The sequence below is a fragment of the Gouania willdenowi genome, chromosome 9, assembly GCF_900634775.1.
Source record: "Gouania willdenowi chromosome 9, fGouWil2.1, whole genome shotgun sequence".
NCBI classification, from domain to species: Eukaryota; Metazoa; Chordata; class Actinopteri; order Blenniiformes; family Gobiesocidae; genus Gouania; species Gouania willdenowi.
This window is the reverse complement of record NC_041052.1, coordinates 23649455-23674047: the sequence shown is the minus strand read 5'-3', so window position 1 is coordinate 23674047 and position 24593 is coordinate 23649455. Positions and strand designations below refer to the sequence as shown.

Genomic DNA, 24593 nt, shown 5'->3' with positions numbered 1-24593 from the left:
GCCAAGACTTATTCCCAGCAGACGCGGAAGGTGCAGTTTGGTCCCGCTGTGAGATCAAAGCACCACATTAGGAGACAGAGGGATTATAATTTTAAAGGAGCCAGGCAGAAACCAGCAGCTTACCGGTCAGAAGAAGCACCGGTCCAAAGACCCCAACAGAGGCGCTCTCCCGGCCTCCGCAGAAAGTGCGCGCAAGGTGCGCCTACCAAAGCACCACACTGCATAAAAAGGAAGGCATTAGGACGGACTAGGCACAGCCAGCTGGGCCAAAAGGCGAGGCATGCCGCTTACTCAAACATCCCACTCTGATGACTCAAACAAACCGCTGTCGATGACCAATGCGCACTGCGATGGCAATAGGGAAGAAGGAAAAACCCGTGAGTGCCCGGTGCGCACAGCAGCAGAAAGAGCAACTCTGCGTAAAACTCACCCAAGAGTAGCAATCAATGCGCCCAAAGCAGCCAGCCGTCAGCCTACACCAGAGCCCTGGAGGGAAAGCACTTTTGAGCGCAAAGTGACAGCCAATGGTGCGTAAAAGGCAGCAGGTAACTTACCAACGAGGAGGAACGGTGGTGATTGACGCAGGGTGACCACAGCGTGTTAAGCCACCGCGATACTACCAGAGGTACAACTCCACAGACTCACGGAGGAGGAGAGATCCGCGCACAGGAGCGACCAAGGAATCTGAGCCACAGCAGACCTGAACCTAAATCCCTTCGGTGCCCGCCCTGTAATCAGCAGACAACCCAGGTGCGCAGGGAGGAGCGCTACAAGAAGCAGGAGGAGGGCGGAAGCATTCCACCCTGTCACATTAGGTATATCTACATTCATTTCAGATTCCCACTTCTCCTTTGTATGTAATGTGCTATTTGAAGTCATGCTTGTAAATGCTGATGATTCGCTTCCCCACATTACCTGTTTGTTTTTTATGCTTATCCATTTTTAAGGTAACATCTTTCATTGTATTTCTTTTTAATGCATATTTTTTTTTATTACTTCCTTTACATTTTCTATTTTAATAAACCTGCAGGACACACACTGACCTGTGGAAATTAGCACAGCTGCTGAGAACAGAGCGATCTCCTCCTCTGTCAGCTGCAGCGAGCACAAACTCTTGGCAAAGTCAAACACTGCACTCACTAAATCATCACAGCCTTTGGAGGGAAGCACATAGAGGAGGAGAAGGTCATTGCACTTATTCCAGTCATGTACTGTATATACTGATGAACAAAAAGAACACACCTCACAAGAAATAAAGGAGAGTTTATATTTCACACATCAGTCTTACCTAGAGCTTTAAACATCTGCATACCCCCGTACTTCCCCTCAAAGAGTACAGTGTTGTTCAGAGGATTGAAAGCTCTGCACATCCGCACCAAAACTACCTCCAGACAGCCTGAAAGAAGTACACAGGCACACAATGAGTGACAACTTAAACATTCAAACGTAATTAAAAAGTTGGACAAATGTACTCCGACAATGAGTTAATATTTTCACAGGTGATTATTTGTTTGTGTGACTGTTAGAAGAATTACATGAAAAGTAGTTATCGGATTGTGATAAAATTTTTACCAAAGATAGACCAGCTTATGCCATGGAAGAATCCATTACATTTTGGAGGAGCACCGGATCAATATACTGAATATGGATCAGTTTCAAATATAGAAAAACTTACTCCACCAAGTTTCATCAGGATTGGATCCGGATTGTGCTTTTTTAAAAAAATGGTGGTGCCCATACATTTGGACCTACTGTATCTACTGTCTTCTTCCAAGCCTTTAAAGTGTGAATGATCATGGTACCAGGATCAGGATATTTGGTGCTTGATGGAGGTTTGTTTCTCTTGTTATATTTATTCATAGCATTTAACACTGGCCTGCTCAACCAACAGGTGTTGGTGTTGTTGACACTTGGTGTGGTTGGTATCAGGTACAAAGTGTTTCTTGGGTGAGGGGATCTGTATAGACTTTTATTTTGAAGTAACTGAAAAGCAAATTGCTGTGGCAATAGCGAAAAAAAAAAAACAACCGTAGCAAACAAAATTGGTGCATTATATATAAATATCAAATGCATTGGTGTGGTTTTAGTGGGTTACTCACAAATTAAAACCCATAAAGAGTGTGAAGATATTTTTCTCAAGCAGCCTGTGCTAAAGGTTAAGTGTTCCAGTGCACATTAGCTCACCTGACTTTAGAAGCAGGATCTGGTCGTTTTGGCACAGCTCCATGAACCCTGAGATGCGCTTGGCAAACTCCACTACATACTGGATAGCGTGGGTGATCTGGATGGCACACTGCTGCCACAGCACGTCACGAGGCTGCAAAACATGAATTAAAAAGCCCTTTTTATGCTTCTTATGGATTTCTTTATATCTTAAAACTCGGGTACTGAAGATGTTCCCATGAATTTCCAAAGAGCAAAAGTCATTAGTACACAAAAACTATTAGTGTTAATTACGATCTGTGATCTCATAAAAGCTTTTCTTAGAGTTAATAAGTTGCTGGTTTTTTCTAGTGTATTTATACATTTGCACATGTTTCTCAAGGGTTTAATGTGGGAGACAGGTCTTAAATGTTGATCTGTCCATGTAAATTATCATAAAAGACAAGAATAAAAAAAAGAGGTAAAAAAGTCCAAAGATCTAATTGTTATGAGTAAATGTGCTGGTTTTCATTTGATTTATTTATTTTCGTTTATTTTGAGTTGGTTGAAGGTGAAGAGGCAGATTCCTCTCACCAGAAGTGGCAAAAGTACTGATCTTCAGTACTCAAGTAAAAGTATATAAAATATAAAAAAAAAAACTGACTGGTAACTGTAAAAGTATTGAAGTTGCTTTCTTACTTGAGTAAAAGTAAAAAAATACATGCTACTAAATGTACTTAAGTAAAAAAGTAAAAAAAAAAAATGTCCCTTAAAGGTAGGGTTGGTAACTATCTCCAGATACACTTTTCAACTTTTTGGTAGAAATGTTCATTATGTCCGGACAGATGTGAAGATCTTATGTATTCTGAAAAAGGAACGAAGAAAATCTGTCAACTGTAGCGTCTGTAAATCTGCAATAACTGCGACCAATGGGATTTTCACGGTTCGTTTTTTTTCAACCAATCACGTCTCCTGGTCTTCCTGCTCGTTCACGGCCCCGTGCGTGCACGAGCGTACATTAAAAAGCGCGTCACCGTTGTTAGCGGAAGCCCGGAAGTAGACAACAGAATGGCGGAGAAAGTACCTATTCCACGTTTACTGGTAACGTCTTGCCCTGCTAAGAAGGGCAAGAAAAGAAAGACGTTTTTAGAAAAAGCTGCAAAAAAGAGGTCTTTGGATTTAGCGAGAGGAAAGACAAAAATCTGCATCGGAATATCTTTTGAACGATGGCGACAATTGAAGGAGGACAAGGGCCTGAAAACTGATGCTATGGTTGCTGAATTACTTTTGGACAGGTAAGGTTGTTTTGTTGCCTGGGTGATTGTGTTATCTTTTAAAATAGTGGAAGCAATTCAAGCTATTTGTCATATTAGCCAGATGTTAACGTTAGCGATACATGTCGCAAAGTATTTCTGTTGTTGGATTAGCCCGATGCTACTGTTGATTCTCTGTTAGTGCGAGCTAGTTTAGCAGCTACAGTGTGTACAGTATACATGTGTGCGTGTGTGTTGTGTTTGCTTTCAGCAGGGCGGTCAACAGCTGTGATGTAGGATATTTCTGATTCTTTTTAGCTATAACTGTGCTCCGTCGACTTCAACGCCGTGGAAGGACTCACTTGTGAGACTACCTAACCCCGCTGTGTCAACTGTTGCTCCCGAGTCACTGTCTGAGAGGTGCGTGTAACTTTAGGCTGATATGAACATGTGTTGTATTACCATGCTATCGAACATTCTTCCTAACTTGTCATTTGTTCTACGTGCATCACGCTATTACTAAATGTATATGCCGATAGTGTGTGGTGTGTGGGGAGGGGGTTGGGGGAGATCTGTACGTAAGGCAAGGGGGGGGAGGGGGGATCTTATGTTGTACTCTGTGACATCCAGATGAGAGAGCCCTTGATTGTCTTCCAGGCTCTCCTTTGAACTCGTTTTATTTCCTGCAGGCATTCTGCTCCATTAAAAAGTAATGCATTTCAAATCAAGTTTAACGCTGATTACTTTCTGTAATTCTGTCATTTTCACAGAGATGATAATTTCTCCGTTGCTGGAGTCCAGGAGTTAGACATTAGTGGTCCCGAAGAGACAGCTCTTCAGCAATTGGATTCAAGGTATGGTAATTATAATTATAATTTTTTTCCATTTATTTAAAAAAAATGCACGCTGCTTTACTTGCATCACAGTAACATGTCATAATATCCCTCAATTATTGTTCTTTGCCTGTGTATTCAGTATGCCGTCCCAGGACCTAAACGTTGAGGTTGGAGCTGATGAATTTAATGACATTTGGCCATAAGTGGAGACAGATCTAATAAATAAATGCACCAAAGTTGTTTACATTTTTGAGGTGTGGTTATGTAATGACAAAATACATGGTCAAGGTGAAGGTTGTTAATAACATAATTGAAAACTCATCCTATTGTTCACGGTTAGGTTATTTAGATGTATTCCTAAGATTGTTATACTTTCTGTTTTTCCAGATATTGCAGGTTGTTTAATAAAAAATCCAAGAAGTGGAGCCTCTACACAGTAAAAGAAGACAAAGACTGGCTACATCCCAGACCTCCAGAGTGCAATCCTTAGGAAAAGGTTGTCTGCTGTGGGAGGGTTGCCACGGACCATAACAAGGAGGCCTGACGATCCCCGTCAATATGGGGTTCTGTCAGGTGTCCCTGCTCCAGCCACCCAGGACCTGTTGCAGATGCAACTGAGCAGAGGGCGAGGTGAGTTGACTTATTTTGTAAGTTGATTATAAAGTACTAATATGCTTATGTGCGAAAGCTAATTAAAAATCTACTTCACATAATATTATAATATTTATACCAGGTCTACTTGTACATATTTTACAGCTCTAATAAACTAAAGAATTTGTATAAACATAGCTGATGAACAACTGAAACTGTAATGACTTTTTGTTATCGAGTGAAATACAATAGAAATGGTGTGGTTTGTCTATCAAATGCAGTAACTGTCAGATATGTAATTCTGATGTTCTTTCTAAAGGTGAACCACTGCCGAAACAATAAGTTCCCACAGTGGACGACGCTGCCACAAACAGAGCCTCACCTGCCGACCAACACTTCATGTGTATTGCCTTTGTTAATTCCATTGTTTTTGCAGGATGAAAGTTGTATGAAGTGTATGTGATGTTTCTTTTTTATAATAAAAATTGTACGTGTACACATTTGTTATCATTACTAGTAAGGAGATGCAAAATGTTATAGCTTGATTGTAGATGCTTTTTGTTCAAGCAAATGCCAAAATACTATATAAAAATGTGTAAATACAGCTACTTCTTCTGTAATGATAATAGATAAAACAAAAAAACAACACCTTGCTCAGTGCAGGGCTGTCATATTTACACATTTATTTATACTTGTCATAACGGAAACATTATTGCACTCTTCCAGGGATGTAACCCGTATAATGTCCCAGTAGATCTGGAAAGCAATCTCTGATTTGTGGCAATCCACCTTTGACTTCGGCCACGTCTCCTCTGACTCCACGATGTACTTGGCTCCGGACTGTAATCAGGGTCAGAGGCATAAAACCTCTCACCTTCTGAACTCTAAAAGAGAAATAAGAAATTATATCAAACATTTAGGCTTTTCGTCAATGATTACAACTGAACAAAAAATGTATCTGTAATTGCTGTAGACATGACATTATTTTTCCCAGCTCTATTACATCTATTGAATTAAAAAAAACAATATTAGATTAGATATACTTTATTTTATTTTGGGCAGGGAAATTACAATTCCAGTTGTATTACAGAAAGAAAAGAAAAGCAGCACTTGGGTGAAAAAATATATAAATGTGATGGCGCACAAGTAGGGGATTTTATTTTTGTTTGGGTTTATTGTGGTGTGGCTTTTTGATTGCATGTTGTGTGCTTTTATTGTGGCTTTTTTTGGTTGCATATTTTGGACACCGCCCCTTTTAGCCTGTTGCCCCTAGCAACCCCAACAGCTGTCACTTTTGGCTAATCAATGGCCCCCTGCAATCGAACACACCTGCGACGCATCAGACCTGACCATAAAGAGGAGGGCACGGAAGACAACGAGAGACGCGGACGACAGACGAGCCTTGCCGAGGGAGAGAGCGGACGCACACCTGATTGGAAGCCCTGGAGCACACAGCAGACCCCGCGAATCTACAGTAGAGGCAGGGGAGACCCTGCCTTGCCTGTAAGTATACAGACGCCCTAGGGGCGTGTCGGCTGTGGGTTCGGGGGGGACGTGGCGCTGTGTGCTGGCTGTGTCATTCTGTGACAGGGAGGATCGAGACCCAGGAGCTGCGGTTGTCCAACAGAGTGGCACGGACGTGCAAGCGGAGCGAGACGGAGACCGTACCCCGACGCAAAACTACAGTGCCCGAGAGGTCCCTGAAAGTGGATGAGCTGCGGTATTTACGCACGGCTCCCGGACTGGATAATATTTTAGATTGGTATTCTATGGTTGTTTTAATAGTGTGGCGCGACTCTTTTAGATTTGCAAATATTAAATGGTTAACGTGCATCCACTGTCTTCTTTTTATTGGGCCAGTTGCTCTCACTACATTGGGTTTAAATATTTTATTGGGTTGACCAATTTAATCAATTTGGTATTTCTAAAACCTTCTCGGTACCATTACATAAATACAGAATATTAAATATAAAAAAGAAACCAGAATGTACATAAATAATAATAAAAAAGGTTTCTACAGACTACAGCTATACTCCTCTCTCTGTCTGTTATATTAGCCCTGACTGGTAATTAGGCTAAAAGTGGCACTAAAAATAAACAATAAGAAATGAAAACGACACTAAAAATAATAATTATAGACACGCAGAAAAGTAAGATGTTGTAAGGGAAACTGAATAACAAGGTGAAAATGAATAAGGTGCCAAATAAATGAAAATAATGATTATAATAAAATAAATTAGGTAAAAAATGTATTATGTTCTAGGACAGTGGCAGACCAGCTGATCGATACTCTGAGTAGTGGTAAAGAAAAACTCATTATAATAAACCTTTGTTTTCAGGAGGACTACAACTTGGGGACGAATGTCGCCCTCCTTCTAAACTCTTTACTACCGGGTAACCTAATGCTAACATGCTAGCTTGGCCGCCACCGTTGATAGTAAATTAGTCACTTTTTTAACATATAAAATGATAAAGTATATCTTACCGCTGAATGCGACATCATACGCTTGGCTGAGGTCTGCTTCTGCTTGCGCGTTCATCTGAGTGAGGGGGCGTGGCTACAGGGGGAGTCGGAAGGCGGAGCTGTCGGAGCGTGATACATCAAAATTAAGCTAGGTTTAGAAAGTTAGCGACCCTGCCTTTAAATCTGACCAGGAAAAAGAGTGCGGAGCTTTTTTTTAACGCTTGAAGGAGATATACCTCGGTGGATTTTTAAGCGTTCAGATCCAGTATGACGAGAAAGGAACGTACATTAGGATGAGCTTTACCAAGAAGGTCAACGAGTGTTTGTTTTTTCTAGGAATGGTTTTCCTTTCGATATCAATTGAACCTTCAACAGAAGTTAAGAAGATTATACTAAGCTTTTTCTGATCTCATTACAGCCCCGAAAATGTTGGATTGAAGAAACTTTTTCCAAGAGAGAATGTGTGAAGTTTATTCCATCCTCTAAGAACTTGCACAGGTAAACTGAGCGAGCGTTCAACTGTTTAAAGATGCTTGACCAAAAGGAAACGTCAGAATCGAAGTGTATTCTGTTATTAAATCGCTGTTTTGTTACGTGTTTTACAGGAAGGAGATCATTTCATGACAGCTTTTGCTTCCCTGTTTATAAATTGTGCAGATAATTAGATAATGCATTTTTTTCCTGTTTCTTTCAGATGTGTTCCACTGTGTCAAGTGTGCCAAAGCTTAATAAGGTAGAAATTATGACTTTTAATTTTGTGTATATTATATTATATTATGTTATATTATATTATATAGATCTAATTTAGTACCTTTAAACTAGGGATGTAACGATTAATCGTAAGGCAGTTAAAAATTGATTCATAGGTACCACGGTTTACATCGATGCTCTGAAAATTGAATCGCAGTACTTTTTTTAACCAGCAGAGGGCGCTATATATTAATCCTTCCAGAAGCGGACGTGACGGGCGGAATCTGCTACTATTTTCTTTCTGGCCGCCATTTACTGTTAAACATGCTCATAAATGATTCTTTACTCCTTTAGCACCGAAAGAATATCTGTAATATTACGTGAATATCTGTAAAAGTCATGTTTTTTTATTAACTCTGTCTGCTAGCATAGCTTCTCTTCTTCACTGGTGGAATAACTGCATGCCAACCGACCACTGGGTTACCAGCGCCCTCTGCTGGTCTAAGCAAATATCTGACGTAAATACAGTAAAATGACTGTTTTTTTTTTTTGTTTTTTTTGTTTTTTAGAAGTCCAATTGTTAAGGCACAAAATACATTTTCAGTTGCACTTTTAAAAAGAAAAAGAACTATTACGCAGTTTTGAATTGTTTATTATAGAACCAGAATTTAAATTAATAGGTTTCTTCTTCATTTGTATTATTCCTTTATTTCATTCAAGATTTATTTTTATTTAAATTGCATAATTTTGAATAGTTTATCAAGGGATTCTTTTGACAATGAAAAAAAAAAAGGAAAATAGTATTTTCCCCAAAAAAATAAAGGAATATTTTTCAGTCATTTGTCAACATTCCCATTTTGTAAAATAAATCGTGAGAAAATCGTATCGTGAACCCAGAAACGCGAATCGTATCGGGAGTTGAGTGAATTGTTACATCCCTACTTTAAACACCTCTACTCATCCCACTTTCCACTACCCTTTTTTATATTATTCATCAAACATTTTTATTTCCAAACATGATGCAACTATACAGTACATACTTTGTGTCAATGAGATAAATGTGGATTTTTCAGTTGAATGTAATAGATTCAAGGACAAAGGGAGGAAAAAAGAGGAGAAACAGTTGCAGTAGCAGTCTAAAACGTTACCTTGACCTTATCTGCAGGAAATGCTCTGATAAACTCCCACTGATTTATCTGAGAGCTCTAATTTTGGACTGTCTCATAATCTTAGATGATGATCATCCATGCATCTATGGAGTGAAAGATGATCTTTGTTCATGTAAATTCAAATAGAAGTGTTGGCACACACAAAGCACTAGACTGCAAAGACGCCATAATTGGTGTTTTTGACAAGAGCTCACTAACAGGCTGCATTAAAAAAAAAAAAAAATCATGAGCTTACAGAGATTTTTAAGAACCTTTAAACAAAGAGCCTTTCATTGAATGTGCCTTTAAAACATAATTTAGTGTAGAAGAAAGCAATATATTTAGTCTCCATTAGCAGCAGTAGTTTTAATAGATAAACTTGTATAAATAGGGTTGATGACCCTATACATTTGGAACATTTAATTCAACAGCGTTATTAGCTTACTTATGCATGATTTGAAGAAGGATGCTTGAAGCTTTAAGAGGCGACATATACAATAAACTCATGTGGTTGAATTAAAAGCATTAAGTGATATAGGGATAAAGAAGGAGAGTCTTATAAAAAGCCGTTTGAGCATAAATTTGATATCAGTGATATCGAGCAGCATAGTTATGCTCTACTAGTGCTCAAATTTGGAGTACATATACTCAGTTTTGGCTTACTAGTGAAGTAAAAAAGTGTCACGAGTACTACTAGTGATGCAAAGTGTGTCACTAAATGTTATATGCTATAGGGGGTTGGGGAAAAAGCAAATTCAGGCTTGCTTTTGGCATTTGAAAATATCACAACAATTAGTTGTATTTGGTTATATTCCCTCCTTAATTCATTTGCTTTAGGTCTAATAGTATGACTAGTAAATTTTATGGCTTTACTACTACTAGTAGACCAAAAACAATCTACTAGTACTAGTTAGATTTTGAGTGTAGTAGTAAAACTAGTGAACAAAATGTTGTTTTACTAGTAAATGTTATTTATTAGGTATTACCTTACTCATAAAGAATAGGAACAGGAACACTTTACTTGAAGTTTTATATATAAGGCAGACATTACACTGTCATTATCTGTTGATAGCATGAATAAGGTGTCATGAAGGCTGTCATTAAGTGTCATTCACGAAATTATGACACCTTTGGAGCTATATTGGCATTTTTTGGGTTAGGTAGCGGGATCTAGTGGGGTTAGGGTAACAAACGACACTTAATAACAGCATTCATGACTCCTTATTCATGCCAGTGACAGGTCGGTGTCATGTGAGTAATGTCAGCCTTTATGTATAAAACTTCAAGTAAAGTGTTACTGAAAATTATCAACTAGTAGCCAATTTTAGATTACTAGTATGAAAATATGAAAAATATTTTACCAGTAAAAAGAAACTCAAAGTTTGAGTTAGCTAATTACCCTCTGTGTCTTTTTAGGGCAGTGGTTCCCAAACTTGGGGGCATAACAGGGTGTGTTCTGTTGTCTGTAGTGGCCTCATCTAGTCTGTCTGTTAGCTGCCTGTTATTTGTTAGTCAGTTGTTACACTGTTGGATGTCGTGTAAATAGGTTTGTTGGACTTTTACCAAATTTTAATTAAACATTTCATCAACATGCATTTACAAGTCCTGCATTTGAAAACTAATCTGTCTTCCTTGTCCACTAGTCATGACAGAATGAAGGTAGTAGGAGGAGACAGACACAATGGCTTCTGACCAATTAATTCAATTCAAGACTCCTTTAAAACACCCTGCTTATATATTTGAGTGCAATCTGAAAAAATGGTTTACCTAAAATGAAGTTAAAAAAAAATATTATTCTTGTTTTCAGCAAAGCAACTCTTTTCATGTATTTCTTAAACTAGTGCAGTGCCCGTCGGAAGTATGCATTCATGTGGGAGCTTAAGTAGAGTTAATTATGGCCAAATGAGTATGTGTTTGAAGGTTGGATGTACAAAGAGGTGTACATACTCTGTACTCTGTAGTGTTATAAAGGGCTTTATTTGCGGGTGCAAAATGAAACGGCATGTGCGATTTCCCTGGTTTAATTCTATGGGACATGAACATGATAAATGTGTTTGTTTTTTTTAATATTTATTTTATATTTTTTTGTTTTCTGTATTTTTCTGTAATGTATGTTTTTTGGAGTCATGTGTATTTGCGTATCTTTCTGTTGTGTTTTTGTGCATTTTTTTTATATAATTATAGTTTTTTGTTGCCATTGTAGTGTGATTTTGTTGTCATTTTGTGTATTTTTTGTATAAATATTTTCTTTTGTGTATTTTGAGTCATTTTTATATTTTTTGGAGTTATTTTGTGTTTTTTTAAATCTTTCAGTTGTCTTTTTGTGCATTTTTTGTATAACTGTTTTTGGTTGCCATTATATAGTGATTCTGGGATCATTTTGTGTACTTTTTGTATAAATATTGTTTAGTTTTTTGTTTTATTTTACTCATTTAGTACATTTTTATTATAAATAAATAAATACCTTGTGTGTGTGTGTTCCCATGAAATGTTTGAGACGCTGATAACAAAACTCCATAGTGATTGTAGCGCCAATCAGAAAAGTAACAAAACTGCGCAAAACAAAACATAAAGCTCCAAACTACATGCGTGAGTAAGTAAATTAAAGTAATATGTACAATTCAGCTGTCTTATTTTAAAAAAACAAAAATAATTTTTTACTTTCGACCCGTCTGCAAAAGGCTTGCCAGTGAATAACGGTGTCAAATGATCTATTCAGAGAGCTCCTGTGTTTCGGTCAAAACTATCTTCCTCTCTCTCACTCGTGTGTTTACAGTCCACGCCTGCTTGGCTGTGTGCGCAGCGATTGGCTCTGGCCGCACACGTGACTCTTGCTCGGGTGAGGAGCTGTGTAGTGAAATAAATATAGATTGTGTGCTAGCACCCCCTCACACCCTGAGGTCAAATGCTGAATAGGTTTCAGTTGCCGAGCCATCCAGAAGTGAAATAAAATTAAAATAAACATTTTGAAATGACTAACTTACTCCAAAATAACAGATGCACACACTTGGGGTATTTGGAACCCTGACTCACATCAGGTTGAAATGCATGTGTTTTACACCCAGTGCGTGAGACTTGAGAGCTTTGCTAGTAGTGAGCGTGGCTGCTCAGACAGCCCTCCCCCTCTCTGGTCTAACCCTCCGTCCAGTGTAACCCGCGGTGATTTCAAAATAAAATGAAAATAAACGTTTTGAAACATAATCAACAAATAAGGAACAGTCAAAAAGCATGTTTCCTCAAAAGAGAAATCCACAGGAGCTCAAAAGTTGTATCTTCCTCTCTCTCACTCGTGTGTCTGTGGTCCGTGTCTGCTTGGCTGTGTGTGACGTGCTCATGTAGCTACTCAAGCTCTTCAGCGATTGGCTCTGGCCGCACACGTGACTCTAGCTTGCCACTGTGTTTGGCTCTGGCACACACTGGAGCAGAGCTGTGCAGTGATTGGCTCTGGGCGCACACGTGACTCTCGTGGCTCTGCTTCGCTCGCGGTTGACAATTCTATGAAATTATTAATTAAATGGACTATTTCATTACAAACAAATACCACGTCGCACAGGTTTGAACCAAGCTGCAGCTATGTAGCAAGTATGAGCTCTGTCTGTCCCTGAACACCCGATATTTTTGAAACACAGACATACACACATACACACCCACAGACACACAGAGATTCCTTGCTTTAATAGAGAGATGTCTTTATTCTGACCAGATGTTGCTGTGGGCGACTAATGGGGGAACACCTCTGGCACGATTCCAATCCTCCAATATCCCTCCAACCTGTGGCTGAACTGGATGTAGAGGAGACTTGGTCTGTCGAGCTCCACACCAGTGTCAGTCCCACTGATGCTTACGGGACGGTAGATTTTCAAGATGCTGCCATGCGTGTATGTCGGGCCAAGGTCTGTAATCAGTTTGCTGTTGTGCTTCAAATAAGAACTGTTCTGTTGTATTCTAACATTTAGATACAAAGTGGAATGTAGAAACAAAGTACTTGCTTACCCATCAAACAATTATTTATTGATCAAAGCTTAGATTTTCACATTAGATAACACGTATGTGAGTTGCTTTTATTCGGTGCAGTTCTGAGGAATCAAAGGGTGTATCACCTCATGTGTTTTACTAGTATGTGCGTGTGGCTGTGGACTCCAAACCTGAAGTGTTGCTCCAGTTGATGTTGAGAGAATGGCAGATGGAGAGACCAAAGCTGCTACTTTCCATCCATGGAGGCTCAGAAAACTTTAGCCTTTCCCCGAAAGTCAAGCAGACTTTCAGCAAAGGTCTGATAACAGCTGCTCTCAGCACAGGGGCATGGATACTATCAGATGGCATCAATACAGGTAAACAAACACACATGTGAGGTTTATGTTTTTAAATAATGTCTTAAATCACACAGTGACTTGCAGCAGTGTGTGGCTCTTTACATACTCTCCAGGTGTGTCCAAGTATGTGGGCGAGGCCGTGAAAACATTTGGAAGCCACGACTTAAGGAAGAGAAACACTGTTGGCATCACACCGTGGGGAGTGATCGATAATAACACAGACCTCATAGGCAGAGATGTCAGTAGGAAAGGGAAACCGACTCTTCTTATAAAACTGACTTAATTTCTAAACTTGTGCTGATGTCATGTAATCCTTGTGCAGGCCTTTAGGCCTTACTACCCAGTCGGGAACCCTTTCAGCAAGAGGTCCTGTCTGAGTGGCTTTCACTCCCACTTTCTGCTGGTGGACGATGGCACACAGGGAAAACATGGCTGTCAGCATGGCCTCAGGCAGAAACTGGAGAAACAAATCCAGCTACAGAAAATACATCCTCGTAAGTTTGAATGTTGGTGTGCGTGTGTACATAATACATGCTAGGATTGAATTCAACAAACCTTGCACTCTACACCTTTCCCTTCTTTGCAGGACTAAACCAGGGAGTGCCTGTTGTGTGTGTGGTGGTGGAGGGAGGTCCGGCCATTGTGTCCACAGTGTTGGACTATGTCAGCAGGGCTCCTCCTGTGCCAGTGTTTGTATTCGAAGGATCAGGCAGGGCTGCTGACCTGCTGGCCTTCTTACACAAGCACACTTCTGTCGACAGGTTACTTATTCAAATAAGCATCACAAATTACAGAAAACTTTAAAGGGTTTCATGGTTGCAGAGTTATGGACTTTATTTTTGGATTTCAACTTGATAAATGTCAATGTGTGCTAATTTTAGACAATTGGAAACTGATATTGAAGAGGATTTCTTGGCCAGGATTGGAGATGTGTTTGCGTTAGATATGGCGGAGGCCACCAACCTGTATGCTCTCCTATTGCAATGCATGGAGCACAGACGGTCTGTGAGTACAGTATCTCTTTGAAATGTGTAATATGTGACTAACAGCTCAGGCCACTCAATTAGTTTTGTTTGACAGATAACCATCTTTGACTCAGAGTCAGAAGACCAGGTAACACCCGATGCCGCCATTTTGACGGCCACACTCAAAGGTACCTCCACATGTGATTGTGCATGTTCTTCTCCTGAATGAAAGTGTTTGTGTATCATATTAAACCTAATTCAGGTTTTATTGTCAACAACAAAATTGGCCACCGTCAATGTATTTATCGATGTAAAATGAAATATTTACTTTCAGAAATGTTAAAAACATTGAGTTATGAAGAAAACCAATTTCAGATGTCTCCCTGCTCAATTGAACATCCATTCAAGCATGAAGACATACAGTATATATGCTTCTGTTTTAAACCCTTGATCTAAGTTTTTTTTTTTTTTTTTTATCAGGTAAAACTACCTTGTGTATACATATTTTAATATTTGAAATGACACACAGGGACCAAGGCAAGCCCTGCTGAGCAGCTAAGTATGGCTCTGGCTTGGGACAGGGCTGACATTGCACTGAAAGATGTTCTTTGGAATGGGAAACATTGGCAGGTAAAATTAAATAGGAGTATCTCCAATGGATTTCATTCACGTGTATCATCTTTGAGTGAAATATTTGTTAATCTCACTCATTCAATTTGCTGAATACAGATGGGCTCACTGGAGCAAGCCATGCTGGATGCCCTTGTGATGGATCGTGTAAATTTTGTCAAAATGCTGATCGACAATGGCATGACAATAAGCTGCTTCCTCACTGTAGAACGCCTCGAAGACCTCTATAACTCGGTTAATATTACTATACTATCTCATTTAAATCCACAGCCCTGTAAACAAAAATTTGTTTAAAAATATAATGGTTTGTATAAAGATGATTTTAGCTTTGGTAAATGTTTTCCCACACTGACACTGTTTGTGTTGCTGTTCAACTTTGCTTGTTTAAGATCTCCCTCTGCTGAACAAACAAGATAATCAACTTATTTTGCTTGCTGATCTTCAAGCACAAAATCTAATGCTGCATGTCAGCATTTTCCATTGGGATTCACTGTGTCTTCATTATCATTACATCTTGGTTATTTCTCACAGTCTTCTTTATACATACCTTAAAGATGCTTTTTGTCAAGCTAACAGTTTCTTTCCATCCTCAATGCTCCTTCCTGTATTTTTCTTTTACCCATAGCGAATTACAGTGTCTACTTATTCATCATTCAGGAAGTGGGTCTCTTCAAACATGGTAGAAGTTCATATTGCTTGAAGAAAGAGTTTGTTAACTTGTAAAAAAAAGCACTTCACAAAGCTAGAACCTTCTATTACTCAACTTTAATAGAGGAAAACAAAAATAATCCTCAGTTTCTATTCAACACTGTAGCCAGGCTCACCAAAAGCCACAGCTCTATTGAACCCTCTATCTGCTGGCGATTTCTTCCTGTTAAAAGGGAGTTGTTACTTCGCACTGTCACTAAATGCTTGTTCATGTGGGTCTTGTTGGGTTTTTTCTTTCTTATTATTAATTTTATATTTTGATAAGTGCATTGAGTGAATGTTAAAAATTATCACTTTTTTGTTGAAATACATATCAGTAAGACAATCATTCCTGTAATTACAAGTATGTGGTTTTATCGTGTCATTATGTTCTAGAAAAGAAATATTTCTGTCCACAGGTTCAGGGGCAGACACGGTGCTTCCTCCTTCACCTTGTTGAAGATGCAAAAAAGGTAGGATGAGGAAGAACACACCTTACCTAGTTGTGCTCATAATTGTATCTGCTTTACCACCCACCCACCCCAGGAATAAGATTGATACTTATTAAATAACACGATTTTTACGTATGACTAGTGTACACATTTGACAATGTTGTGTGTTTGTAGATTTCTCTTCCCCAAGGTTACCGTCTTTCCATCATTGACATTGGCCTTGTTATTGAATACCTTATTGGAGGAGCATACCGCAGCACCTACACACGCAAACACTTCAGAGCTGCATACAGTCACATACAGGACCAAGTAAGCCCTGATATAAAGCTTTTATGAAGACTGTACTAAAATTTTAGATTCCCTACTCACGTAATCAAATCTGCCTTTCTTTTCTTAAGGAGGGCAGAAAGGACTGTGCTGCCTCTACATCTAAACATAAACAAGGACTTGGAATGAACATCAAGAAAAACAGAGGTGTGCAGGATCTGAAGTTCTCTGGAACATCTCATCCCTACAAGCGCAGGGTTGGTTTAACTCATCAATCCACCCATCTATCTTCAAAGTCTGCTTATCCTGCTACGGGCTGCAGGTGCTAAAGCCTGTCGTAGTGTATTCAGAGTGCAAGTGTATGGCTGGGCTAACACAAAGAGAGAAAGATGGCCTAACACATACGCGAACACCGACAGACGTGGGCTTTCTACAGGCATGCTCATTAGAAGGAGCAACTTACAAGCCAAAGACTAGAAATATTTTTTTGTTTTGATGCTTATACTTCATATCATGATATCATCATGTACATCAATTTAGACTTTATTTAAAATGCCTGATTCATTAGAAGTGTGGCCTTCAAAAACATTTTTAAGTGATCACACGCATGGTGTATCACGCCTTTTCTTTTACTTTCAGGAGCAACAGGAATCTTCAAGCAGCAGTCAAGATGTAGCTTTGAGTCCAGGCCTAACGGATCTGTCATGCCTGGTTCCGTTTAACTTCAACGACTTGTTTGTGTGGGCAGTGCTTCAGCAGCGGCAGCAAATGGCATTGTTTCTGTGGCAACACGCCGAGGAAGCTCTGGCCCGCGCCATAGTAGCCTGTAAACTTTACCGATCCATGGCCTTTGAGGCCCGGCAGAGCAGCATGGACGATGACATGACTGAACGGTTCAAGACATATTCTCTGTGAGCATAAATTGGTGTATAACATATAGGTTTTATAGCTAATGCCCGAACTGTAGGAGGTGAAAAGCTACAGAAGCCAAAGTTTGCACCAGAACTGTAGCAAAATGTTTTTGGGTGTGTTCAAGTTTGCAAATTTTCCTCAGAAATATTTCTTTTCTAGACATGTTTGTTTGTGTTTTCATTCGATATCTGTTCTCATTCTTAGTGACTTTGGCCAGCTGGCTGTTGACATGTTGGACTGCGCCTTTCAACAAAATAAGCAAATGGCCATGAAGCTGTTGACTACTGAGATGGAGGCATGGAGCCACTTCACCTGTCTGCAGATGGCTGTCTCCGCATCTCACATCCCATTTGTGTCACACTCCAGCACCCAGACACTCCTCACAGACCTATGGACTGGTACCCTCAACATGAGAAAGAACTCATTTCTCAAAGTAACTATCTATATAGAAACTATATAGATAACTGATCTGATTTCTAAGTTTGGAAACTATTCTTGCAGAATTGCTTGTTACCTCAGCACAATTAGCACTTAACTGAGATAACTGCAAATCTATCAGAAACCAAAACCTTCTGTGAAAGTCTTAATTTTCAGGATTCCTTAATTAACACTAACACTTCTTCAACACATATTTTTTAGATAATCCTGAGCCTCCTTCTGCCGCCTGCAATTCTTCTTCTGGAGTTTAAAAGCAAAGCAGAGATGTGCCATGTACCACAAAACCATGAGACAATGTTGTTTGCATCTGACTCTGTTAAGACAGCCCGACATACCCCAGGAACAGATCACACAGTAAAAAAGCATCCGTAAACAAAGTATTTTTTTTTTTTGGGAATTTATTCATCTTGACATATGACTTTCTCTCCCATCTCACTGTTAGGATGCAGAAAAAGGCTTCTCTATCAATGGCAAGAGTCTGGATCCTAAGGTCGAGACTGTGTCGTCTATAACTGTGCGGTGTTTGTCCTGGATTACAAAACTGTATGACTTCTACACAGCTCCTGTTGTCAAGTTCTGGTTTCACACAGTAAGGAAAACAGTGACCTCTCTACAGGTGATGATGTATTTGTTGCTCAGTGTTTAATTGAATATCCTCTTTTCATAAACTACAGATATCCTACTTGGCCTTTTTGATCTTATTCTCCTATGTAGTCCTGGTGAAGATGGAGGATTACCCAAATGTACAGGAGTGGCTGGTCATAATATACATCTTATCTACTGCAGTAGAGAAAACCAGAGAGGTAGGAATATATACACAACACTCAGGTTTACTCAGTCCAGTGTCATTATTTAAAGGTCAAAAGCATAGCCATTTTTTAAGCTTCTAGATGATTCTTCCTTGTATCCATAAGCTTCCTGCATTTCTCCTGTGGGACATTGCCCACTCTTCCTCAACGTAAGCCGGTAACTGGATCAGTTTGGTCGGTGTCCTGGTCGTTTTCCTAACCATCTCTGGTCTTAATGTCTTGCCCCATGTTCTTGATCAGATTCTTATCAGGACTCTGACTAAACCATTCAAGGACGTTAATATCATTGTCTTTGAACATTTCTTTGTGGCCTTGCCCCATGTTTGGGATCTTTTTCCAGTTAGTGCTTCCATTTGTGGTCTCAACGGGAGTTTCTTAGTGGATTCCTTTAAAGGTCCAGTATTATGCTATTTTTCACTAATCTCCATTTGTTCTAAGAACCCCAAAAACATAGTATTTGAGGTTTATTTTCCCAAACTTGCCTGTTTTCCAGAGTTTTAGCCCTCTGAAAAGTCAGTTTAATGACGCTTTCATAAACGGGCTGTTTTGGGGCCTTCATGCAAATGCATGAGTGGGCGTGTCTGTAGACGCTTACTCTACACAACAGCTGATCACTATAACAATTTTCTTTTGCTATGCACACACTTGTTATAGTTTTCAGCCAAAAAAAATGCACATTACAGTAAAACACATGGCTATTTAAGCGGCAATTGTGATTGTGATTCAGACAAACGCTGATCCACGGTGTGTGTTTATCCAACTGCTGTGTTGCATTGGGTCACACACATGTCAGATCATTTCAAAAGCGATACGAGACGGTATAACGGTTACTAAAAATGGAATTGAGTGTAACTGCTCCCGGGCATTACACCGTCGCTGCCCACTGCTCCTAAGGGAAGGGTAATATGCAGCGAACACATTTTGTGTTTGTAGTTTTACATATATGACAAGAAAGTATAATATATATTGGCAAGAAAAATCCAACTCGCCCGTTTGGAGCTGTCATTTTACAAAACGTGCAATAACAAGGGAGGGAGGAAACAGAACAATATCAACTTTGGCCCTCTGAATGAGGCTAAAGGGATGTATATCAAAACCATTAAAAAGTGATTTTTTCACAATACTGCCCCTTTAAGTTTTAATCAAGGATCATGATTCCTTGGACCTTGACAAGGTCCCCTGTGCCACTGGAGGAGAATTATGTTACCACCACCATGCCTGAAAGTGGGGAACTGTGTTTTTCTGCTCGTAAAATTTTCTTTTTTTCCTCCAGACGCATCCATGTAGTGAATCAACTTGAACTTAATTTAATCAGACACATTTTACCAAAATATATAGTATAGAAGGATAGACCATTTGAGTGTCCCAGCCTAGTTGAGCCTTGAACCATTGATCAGTCCATCCGATTGTCCCAGACTAGCTCAGCCGCAAACCATCGATCAGTCCAATCCGAGCGCTCCAGACTAGTTGAGCCGTGAACCATTGATCAGTCCATCCAAGTGTTCCAGACTAGTTGAGCCAGGAGCCATCCAAGTGCTCCAGACTAGTTGAGCCGCGAACCATTGATCAGTCCATCTGAGTGTCTTGCTTCAGATGTATTTCAGTAAAGTACATGTGAGCCTCCAAACGTTTCTTCCGGAGCAATGGTTTGGAGGAAAAAAATCGTAGAAGCATACAAGCTTAAAAACTGTACCCGCCGGCCACCGTCAAGCATGGCTGTGGTATTTACTGTATAGTTAATTATTGTGTATGTGGATGCTTCTCTTCCTGCGGCACACAGGATCTTGTCAAGGTCCAAAGAATCATGATCTTTGATTAATACGTGAAGGAATCAGCTGATTCACCACAGCTGGTAATGACAACAGGACAAAGATCTGACACATAACATCAAGGCAGTGAAGAAATAGTTAAAAGACAATAGTGTCGGTGTCCGAGAATGGTTCAGTCAGTCCTGAACTGAGTAAACCTTGGGTATAATTTGAGTTAAATGAAATTCCGTACATCTGAAGATCACATTTCTTTTAGTGTGTATGTTTCTGCCTCTTGACAAAATGCATTATTTTCATCACAAAAATAAATAAAGAAATCCCCCAAATTAACTAGGGTATAAATAACTGTGAGCTTGACTGTATATTTGACTTAATAATATAACTCTCAATTAGGTATTGATGTCTGAGCCAAGAAAGCTTAGCCAGAAGCTAAAGGTTTGGTCGCCGAATACTGGAACCTCTCGGATTTTATCGCCATCCTCCTTTTCCTGGCTGGACTGACATTACGCTGGTGCAGTGATCCCTACCGCACAGCAGGGCACATTGCTTACAGCCTGGACATCATCTTCTGGTTTGTCAGGGTGGTGGATCTATTGGCTGTTAATCAGTACTCTGGCCCTTATGTCACCATGATCATGAAGATGGTGAGTTAAAATGTACCTTTTTGGATATTTAGAGAACTACAATAGAGGAGTTTAACTCACTTTTTTTCTCTTCTCATCAGATAAGTAACATGTTCTTCATTGTGGTGATGATGGCGATCGTGCTGCTGAGCTTTGGGGTGTCCAGGAAAGCCATCCTGTCACCAGATGAAGATCCATCTTGGAGTCTAGCTCGAGATATTGTCTTCCAGCCCTACTGGATGATTTATGGCGAGGTCTACGCAACAGAGATAAATCGTCAGTTATTTATTTTGAAATCCTCGCTAAGTAGCATTTTATCCCCTTGTTTATATTTAATCAAAGCAGTAAAGTTCATCCTTATCCATAAGATCTAAGAAGAAAATTGTAGAGGGTCGTAAAAATAGTCACATAATTTACATGTTAATCCCATGTCTGCTCCTAGATGATTCAGAACAGGAGTGCTCATAGCTAGTTCTGCAGTATCCCTCTCCAGCATGTTTTTTGTCCCTCCCTATTTCAACACACTTGATTGTAAAAGGTTGCTCACGATCCAGCCTTCTTTGGAACTGCATGCTTTTTTTGTGCAAAAAGTTTTCTTTTCAATCAGTTCAGTATTTGATTTGTTGTTGTGTATGTGCATGTGTGTCTCCACAGCATGTGATGACGGTCAGCCATGCCCTCCTGCTTCATTCCTCGCGCCATTCCTCCAGGCGGTTTATATGTTTTTCCAGTATATTATCATGGTCAACATTCTCATTGCTTTTTTTAAGTAGGTGTCTTTCTGCAAAATTTGTTAAGGTTGACGTAAGAAGAAATTATTAAATTTAAGTTTTCTTCTTCTCAACAGCAATGTTTATTTTGACATGGAATCAATATCTAGCAAAGTATGGAAGTATAACCGGTACAGATATATCATGACGTACCAGGACAGGCCATGGCTCCCACCGCCTCTGATCATTCTCAGTCATGTAGCTTTAGGAGTGAAAGGCATTTACAGGAAGTTTAGAGGTGACCCTGAGACTGAAGAAAGAGGCTCAGGACTTAGTAAGTACTACAGTGTGTTCAGTGATTTTCATCTTACAAATACATTTATCTGTGGTATTGTCTCGCTTTTGTCTTCATCAGAGCTGTATCTTGGCCACCAGGACCGGAAGAAGCTTCATGAGTTTGAGGAGAAATGTGTTCAGGTCTACTACTATGAGAAGAGTGAATGTCTCCACAGCAGTCAGATGAACAGGATCAAAACCATTGCAGAGAGGTTGGATTGGTTTTGTACTTAATCAGTATTTTCATTTTTGGGTTACAATTTACTTGAAGATTCATACATAAAGGCTGACATTACGCTGTCATTTATATGAGATAACACCTGTCATTAGCATGAATAAGGTGTCATGAAGGCTGTCACTGTGTGTCATTCTTTACCCTAACCCCAACCCTACCCAGGGGGTCCATACGGACACAGAATGGAGAAGGTACACCCAACCCCCACTTCTGATTCTTGTCTCATTCTTACTACACCACAGCACTGACGTCACATATATAGAGATACAATATCACAAACGTTTTTGATGAGTGACACAAGGAAGAGAGGAACACGAATGACAATCGTTGTCCCGTGCCTGCCTTTGATTCCCTATCTGACTGGGACAGGCTCAGAACTCCCCGGTGGGTCTCATTGAGAAATAATCATTACCTTACCTAACCCTAACCCCACTAGATCTCTCGACCTAACCCAAAAAAATGTCAACATAGCTTCAAAGGTGTCATAATTTAGCAAACAACACTTAATGACAGCCTTCAAGACACCTTTTCAAAATTTCTACCCTCTCAGTGCCAGCCATTTTAGAGCATTTTGACAATTTTTTTAATTTTTCCAAGCCTCTCCCTCAATCATTCTCCACACACGCAACTTCCTCCTCCTCCCGTACATGACGAGTGTCACCGCTTGCCCCGTTTTTTTTTTTTTATCATTCTATCTCACCATCGCCACACTCTCAATATTCCACTGAGGTTCCACACTGTCTTGCAAACTCTCTTCCTCTCACTCTGAGCTCTGCTCATAATGGGTGATCTCTCATCCAAAGGTGCGCTGCTGCCACCTACATGTCACCAGTTGGTCACTACATCATTGTCCAAGTTAGATATTCACCAGAGAGCTTCGTCACACTGTCTCCTAGCAACCCCAGCCGAAAAACACAATTGACGTCTATAGACGTCAACGGCACTAAACGTTACTAAACCAACTGACGTCTATAGACATCAATGGCACTCAATGAGTATATGCTGACGGCATAATTTCAGCCTTATGTATAAAACTATGTATGTATGTAAAACTATGTAAAGTAATTGACTTGATTGGATTACAATTATCTTGTCCACTTTTGCAATGCATCGTCTATAAACTTGTGTATGCTTTTAAAGTATATATTGTTTTTGATCCTCTAGAGTTGAAGAAATGTACACAACAGTGGAGGAGGTGTCAGAGAAAGTCCACCTTATTCAGGACAGTCTGTCTAAGTTGGATTATCAGTTCGGCCAGTTGCAGGACCTTTCAGCGCAGGCTGTGGACATTCTCACTATGCTCTCTGCCTCTGACAGTCTGCATCTGGAGGAGGCTCATCTGGCTCAGTGACGCCTCAACGCAGCATCGAAGCATGTCCACCCTCACAGCTGGAGCCTCCAACATGGAAGCGGAGCAGATTTCGATGTTGTTAATATGCCGCGACTAATGGCAAAATCGTGTAGAAGTACCCCGCCTTCTCTGCTGAAGGCCTGCATCCAAGCTGCATGTCGACAGGGATCTCAGGAGTGGCATGGGGAAGAGAAAGAAAGCAAGGGAGGAAGTTCTTCCTGAGCCAAGGGAGAGTGCGGACGTGTTTTCACAGCTCTCCGGGAATGCTATACTCCCGTCTGATAACCGTATTTCCTAAGACTCTTTAATAATTTAAATAAGGTTTATTTTGTTGATTTTTGCATAGTGTTTATAGTTTGATATTTATATTTCATGTTGCTACCACCTGCTTTGCCTGTTGGGCTGTTTACTGTCCAAATGCTTGTTCTTAAGTGCTTTAAACTAAATAATTTGAAATGCCACACATTGATTCCAGTGTCCATTGGTTTGTTTTCAGAGTGATTTCCGTCATTTCATTCTTCACTGAAGAGATAAATTAATGTTCAGCTGCTCGTGCGTCTCATACTGTGCACATCTCTCAGTAGTATTAACTAATAACTTGGTATGCTGAGGATGTTTTCAAATGTTATTAAATGCACTCAATATTAACAACAATGTTTTCTCCTTGTAGAATATCTTGTGCTTGGATTGGCCTGGTTAGAAAAAAAAAAAAAAAAAGTTTAAAGACTAGTAGACTCGTCTGTAAGGAAAAATCAGTATAGTCGGCAAGAAAACTTGTCAGTTAACAATAAATATCCCACATAAAAATAATGTAATTGTTGGAATATTGTGGCAGAAGTTACAGAATTTCTGATAATAGAAGTCAAAAAGATGTTTCAATCAATAGGCTTTAAATAAAACTATATATAATAAACAAAATAATCCAGAGCAGAAATAAAATTCAAAAGCGTATGTGAATTGAAATGTATTGAA

The 24593-nt window shown here is 39.7% G+C and overlaps 2 protein-coding genes across 2 annotated transcripts; one reads left to right on the top strand and one right to left on the bottom strand.

Annotated features, from left to right (window-relative positions):
• Positions 1–291: 291 nt before the first annotated feature.
• LOC114469496 (nuclear receptor ROR-beta-like) lies at positions 292–7349 on the bottom strand. The gene is made up of 6 exons (XM_028457041.1): positions 7308–7349; positions 2185–2317; positions 1289–1396; positions 1044–1154; positions 431–486; positions 292–345 (listed from the first exon to the last, which is right to left on the bottom strand). Exons 1-6 carry the CDS (start codon positions 7323–7325, stop codon positions 292–294), a joined length of 480 nt encoding a protein of 159 aa, XP_028312842.1. The 5' UTR covers positions 7326–7349.
• A 99-nt stretch (positions 7350–7448) lies between these two features.
• Positions 7449–23874, top strand: LOC114470073 (transient receptor potential cation channel subfamily M member 6-like). Its single transcript, XM_028458083.1, is given in 27 exon segments — positions 7449–7597; positions 7705–7784; positions 7981–8019; positions 12828–13017; positions 13242–13455; positions 13551–13675; positions 13760–13931; positions 14024–14198; positions 14319–14442; positions 14518–14590; positions 14932–15032; positions 15132–15266; positions 16139–16192; positions 16346–16480; positions 16570–16695; positions 17078–17349; positions 17555–17783; positions 17990–18142; positions 18231–18377; positions 18463–18591; positions 20760–20805; positions 20808–21010; positions 21091–21265; positions 21644–21758; positions 21837–22033; positions 22115–22247; positions 23435–23874. Coding segments are annotated over 27 exon segments (3747 nt in total). The 5' UTR covers positions 7449–7579; the 3' UTR covers positions 23622–23874.
• Positions 23875–24593: the final 719 nt, after the last annotated feature.

Bases quoted from the DNA above. Each gene is read 5' to 3' on its own strand.
- LOC114469496 (XM_028457041.1), bottom strand. The intron at 1,397-2,184 runs GTGAGCTAATGT...TACTTCTTTCAG, and splicing joins GATCCTGCTTCTAAAGTCAG to GCTGTCTGGAGGTAGTTTTG. The intron at 346-430 runs GTGAGTTTTACG...TTGCCATCGCAG, and splicing joins GCATTGATTGCTACTCTTGG to TGCGCATTGGTCATCGACAG.